A 6,000-nucleotide genomic window follows, 5' to 3' on the forward strand; every position below is an offset into this window, starting at 1 on the left:
CTGCTTGCCAAGTACAACAAATGGAGTCTTCTTTTACCATGGAGGAATTGGATTTTGCAATGCGTTCTCTCGGTAAATGGAAATCCCCAGGTTGGGATGGTCTCAATGTGGAATTCTTTGTGGCTTATTGGGATCTCTTAAAAAATCAACTATTATTTATGATCAATCGGTTTTGGGTTACTGGCCATCTCCCTTCATGCTGGAAGGAAGGCCTACTACATCTGCTCATCAAACTAGTGCCCAATCACACTCATGCCTATGATCTACAAATTGGTAGCCAAAATGATTGTCAACCGCATCAAAGACGTTCTTTTTTATGGTTTTCACCCGAGGCAATATGGCTTTGTGCCACGCCGACAAATCATGGATAACATTGCAAATGCTTATGTGGGTATTGAGTATGCTAAATATACAAACCAAGATGTGCTTAGCATGCAAATTGATATTTAAAAGGCTTTTGATGCAATCCTTTGGGATTTTGTAGCCTTGGTCATGGAAAGGATGGGGTTTGGCAATAAAATGAAGAATGTCATCTACTGGCTTTATGAGGATGGCCAAGCACAATGCATTATTGAGAATGATTTATCTATGCCCTAGATGATGGGTCGTTCTGTTAGACAGGGCTGTCCACTTAGTGCTCTTCTTTATGCTATTGCAACGCATCCAATGCTATTATACATAGGTAAGCTAGTAGAGAATGGCAGCTTACATGGCATCACCATACCTGGAGGAAGAGACTTTGTCAATCAGGCGTATGCCGATGACTCCTTCCCCAAAAACATGCCAACAGATCTTCAAAATATCATGGATGCCTTGCATCTATATGGATTGGCCGCTGCCCTTTCTGTGAATTTCAGAAATCCAAGCTCTTGCCCCTGAACTACTGTGATTGGCATAGTGTTCTATGGCTAGGGCAGATTTTCCCACCCACAGAAATTGTAAGACACTTGGGATATCCTATTGATTGGCATGTTTCCCTTAAGCAAGAAAGGCAATGGGTGCTCCAGAAACTCAACTACTGGAAGCTATATGGCCCTTGCATGTGCGTCTGAGAATTGTACAATCCATTCTCATTGTGTATGTTCAAATTCTCTTGCCATTATTGCCTTGGACAAAATCAAATTTGGATGTGTTTATGTCAAAGGCCTTAGATTGTCTTTGGCGCACAAGTATGGATTGAAAGCCTCTCCATCTTCTCAAGAAGGAATTGGATTGCACTCCAAAGATGCATGGTGGACTCAACATACTTAATATTCATCTGCATCTCATTGCTCGAAAAAGCACCCTTATATTGGAATTTCTACGTCAACGACAACCTTGGGCCATCATGCTTTCTCACTTGGTGATAGTCATGCAAACCCAAGCTTTTGGGCATTGGTCTATTTGTTACAAAGAGAGTTTTTTTGGAAAGTTTAGAGGACGAATCCCGGCAAGTTATTCTAGAATATCTACATTGGAATGGGCAGCAACAATCAATCGGTAATTCCTTGCGTCTCGAAAACATTCATTGGAGCAAGGTGTTTCAAGAGCCTTTGGCCGCTTTAGAGCCTCGTAGATCTTATTTCCTTCATGCACATGGATTGCAGAGCATAGATGATGTGGTTGATATGCATGGCATGCTACTTTCCTTCCCTGAAGTGAGGCAACAACTTGGATTGGGTATGCATCATAGGCATATTTGGAATACACTAGTGGAATTGTTTGCCCCATTACAGACTGTGTGTCCTCTTCAAGAGCCTCTGGCCGCTTTAGAGCCTCGAAGTGAGTCAACAACTTGGATTGGGTATGTATCATAGGCAGATTTGGAATACACCAGTGGAATTGCTTGCCCCATTACAGCCTGTGCCTCCTCTTGATACCCAAGGGAGACTAGATGATTGGTCATTTGTTCCAGGGAGGCCTGAACTGCGCCCTTTTCCTATGCCTTTACTTTCTGCTGCGAAAGCATATCACTTGTTATTGCAACCCCAACCCCCCCCCCCCCCCCCCCCCCCCCACCCCATGGATTTAGCAACATGGCAATCGCTTATGGCATCTAAACAAGCCTCAAAGGTGGTGGCGTGATGTGCTCTCACGTATTTGGAAAAGTAGTGTCTCTCTTAAGCAAAAAGGTCTTTCTATGGAGATGTGTGGTGGGAGCATTGCCGGTTGGGGTTTTCTTACCTCGTAGGCGCATCGCATCACCGGATTGTAGAAGATGCTCTCGAACACAGGAAACAATCCCCCACATGCTATGGTTTTGCCCCTCTGCTTGTCTGTTCCTCGACAATCTCTCAACACGTTTACGCATCAGATTTCCAGGTCAAAGATTCGGTGGCTGTTTTCCATAGTTTCACCACCATTACCAGATTATACACCCTTTCTTACTTGGATGAGATTCTGGGCTCTATGGACCATCTACACGGCCCGGAATCATCTTATCTTTCATACTACTGATTTCTCTTGCTTCACTTACTTCAGGAGATCTCTTCTTGTGTCTCTTCAAGATTGCCATGATCTTGGAGAGCTTCCTTACAATCAATTAGAGGTGTTTTATCACTGCTTCTGAGTAGTCTCTGTCTTGTAGTGAGACACACTCCTTTGTACATTTAATTAATAAACAGAACAGTGCTTTCACCCCAAAAAAAAAAAAAAAAAAGTGTGTGTGTGTGTGATTTCTATGGGTCAAAAGATAAGGCTACTAGCCTACAAAAGCATGTACTTGTGAAGGGTTTCAACATCAATCAATAAACCATTATTGAGTCCTACAATACTTTCTCTCTCTTGAGCTTTGTCATCTCTCTCTCTCACTCTCTACATGCGCAACCCTAAATTAATAGAGTTTCACCTATCCGGGCACCCTTGATGGCTACAAATTGCCTGGCTGAGAAGGGATGAGTTTTTTGTGAGCATGGAAATGGTGTTGATTGGGGCTAGTAAAGTACACAAGTTGTAAGGCAGGCCATGTTCCTAGGAAAAGTGATGCTGGTGATAATGATAATTGATAAGCTAGTAGGGTCGGAGGGAAACCGTAATAGCTTTTGAGGCAGAAAAAGAGGTGGCAAGTTGTCAGCTCGTGGCGTGAGTGGGAAGACATGGAAATTAGGTAGAGAGAGAGAGATGGTGCAGTAATGTCTACACGGGGCTGAATTGGCTTATTGAACTATAAAACCAAAGTGTAGTAGTACATAATGGGTAGTAGTACTGTGATAGAATGCGGCACATCTTAATTCCTACCCACAAAAAAAAAGGATAAAGAGAAAACGAGAATCACTAGAGTGGCTCGTGAGATGCTTGATCCTTGTTTGTGTGACAATCTCCTCTATAGACACTCAATGAGGTCAAACAACATACGTTTCTTGTTGGGGTGTCTGATTCACATCTTAGGTCTTTTTGTTGCACTGTGTCTAACACGTGTTGGCACCTGGATGCAGCTAGCCATCCGGCTGTTGCAATGAGGATGTCCCATCATCTAGTCTTTTGTTTCTGGAGCAACCCTCAAGCTCTGCATTGACCTATGCTCTGAAGAAAACATGCAAGTGTAACTATGATACTTTAGTCTCCCAATGTCTCATGAGTTTGTCTCTATGTATCTGTATCTCATTTCGTTAGAGGCATGTATCTCTTATCCTCATACTCGATGACTAGGAAGAGGATTAAATTTGTCCAAAAACTGGAAAAGGAATCTTTTTTGAATCTCAGTTTGTTGGGCATCACAGGGTTGTAATCTCCTCTTATCTCTTTCTCGTTCATGGCTCATTCATGGAGTGAGGGTAGTGAGAAGCATATCCATTAGGATAAAAGTTGTATCACAGGGTCCAGTGAGAGTACTGGGTCGCTCTAGGAAGCGTTGGTATACTGACCCTTCCCCAGCGATGGTTACTCATTTTTCGTAGTGCCTGTGGCTATATGGTGGATGCCCTATCAGATATCTACAGTGGGACCCTGCTTGGTGGGTGGGAATGGACTGATGTGACTAACCCCATGAGGAGCATACCTTTCTTCAGCTCCACAATGCATAACACCAGGTTACTCAGGTTGCTCGATGATTACTCATTTTTCGTAGTGCCTATAGCTGTATGGTGGATGCCATATCAGATATCTACATTGGACCCTGGTGGGTGGGAATGGAGTAATGTGACTAACTCCATGAGGAGCATACCTTTCTTCAGCTACACTATGGGTAATACTAGGTTGCTCATGCTTGGACAAACCCAGAGAGAGACCCTGGTGGGTGGGAATGGACTAATGTGACTAACCCCATGAGGAGCATACCTTTCTTCAGCTACACTATGCGTAATGCTAGGTTCATACGCCTCCTAGTGAGGCCTAAGAGTGGGAACTCTCTGGGTTTGTCCAAGCATGAGCAACTGACTCTTTTGGCCACTTGGGCCCGCTCCACTCTTACCGGGATTTTATGGCAGCATAGTATCCCCATACTATCCGGGATTGGTTGAGATCTCCCTTTGTATGATTTGATTTTACTTCAATAGAAGTCTCTTTTTGGGGGCAAAAGATCTTGAGATGTATGTACAAAAGCTTGTGAAGTACCTTGTGTTTCTATCAAGTCTTAAGGTTTCTAAATTTCGTTAATTCACACTAGAAAAAAGGAACTACATAGGTATGATTGCAGTGCTTGCTTAATACAAAGACTTGAACTTGGCAGGCAAAAGAAAGAAAAAGAAAAAAAGGTAGGAGATGAACAAAAAATGTTGGAATCAGAATACAACAGGCTTGGAGTTGAAACCAAGAAGAAATCAGCCCAAATTCATAGTGGATAGATTGCATGTAGTCCTATTCTTGTAAGAGAAGGTATTGATTGATTGAGGTTTGTGCCTCGTTATAAGAAGCATGTCCATTGTTGTATGTGTCATGACCCTTCTGTATCTATCAAGTTGGCTGCTTTCCTTACTAACACAGTTGTACATGGTTTGTATCCTTTGAAGAAAATGGGTCCTTCATAAGTGCACATGCTAAAAATCTTAAGATGCTGGGGGTTAAATGCATTGCCAACTTTGGACATTGGAATTAAAAATAATTACTACTTGTTTAAGAAGGTAGGTATGGGAATCCACTTCCAAAGGGACCCATTAGGAATTATACTGTGAGCTTTTCTTCTCCTTGCCACAATTAATTGTGGGTGCTAGCTTTGTTTTGCGTGTTCCTATGCTACCCAAGTAAAATGTCAATCATATCTATATGATGGTTGCATGAGCTTGGCATGATACGTACAACAAAGAGCTATGCATGCCAAAAAAATCTTGTAGTCAACCACACTTGGTTTTTAGGAAGATCTAGATTTATGTGGCATTGAGGATGTGATGCATCTTTTAAGAGCCAATTTTTGGAGATGAGGCAAGCACTTGGGTTCATTCTTCTGACAAGCTTGGTAGATAGATCACACAAAACGTTTTCCTACAATCATCTCTACATATGGGGAAGATTGAAATTGAAACAAGTTGTATTGATGTGTGTCTATACCTTCTCTATGCTTCAATGATAGAGATACCAAAGATGCAGCTTCCTAATCTGATTGTGGCTAGAACTCAATACAAGGAAATCAAGATCTATAGTCCATGCAAGCCTTGCACTTGCATATAAGAAATATACAAATGCATATATGGAGTGTCCTTAGCTGAATAGACATTGATTACAACGAGTTAGGTCAAAGAGATAATAAGTTGGAAGTGATACCTAGTTACAAAGTTAGAATCAAAAACTCCTTTAAAATTTGAAATTGTGTATCCATAATTTGTTTATCATGCAAAGCAATTCTCACTTACTAGTAGTACAAGCTTTGCACAGTACCATACATTAATCACTTGGCTTTATGGATAAGGGCACTTAGTTATCGCTTATTATATATGGTTTAGCTGCAACATATAGGGACTTTCTTGTATTTATTTTGAAGGTCTGTCTGTCTCTCTCTCTCTCTCTCTCTCTCTCTCTCTCTCTCTCTCTCTCTCTCTTTGCTCTTACAAAACCATTGGCTCTCTCTCTCTTTCCAATTGGGCATGGTTC

At 41.8% G+C, this 6,000-nt stretch overlaps 1 protein-coding gene across 2 annotated transcripts in view; it reads left to right on the forward strand.

Moving 5' to 3' along the window:
- The window catches only part of LOC147637568 (uncharacterized), an 86,061-nt gene extending 80,605 nt beyond the window's left edge, over positions 1–5,456 (forward strand). Inside the window, exon 5 of one of the 2 annotated variants that reach the window (XM_086799368.1) lies at positions 4,646–5,456. In XM_086799368.1, coding sequence (XP_086655494.1) covers positions 4,646–4,674 — 29 coding nt within the window. In that variant the 3' untranslated portion in view covers positions 4,675–5,456. The remainder of the gene's footprint in view (positions 1–4,645) is intronic. The other variant, XM_086799365.1, reaches the window with a different exon arrangement.
- The last annotated feature ends 544 nt before the right edge of the window (positions 5,457–6,000 follow it).

Source organism: Cibotium barometz, chromosome 6 (assembly GCF_041138505.1).
Source record: "Cibotium barometz isolate CiBa-2024 chromosome 6, ASM4113850v1, whole genome shotgun sequence".
NCBI lineage: Eukaryota > Viridiplantae > Streptophyta > Polypodiopsida > Cyatheales > Cibotiaceae > Cibotium > Cibotium barometz.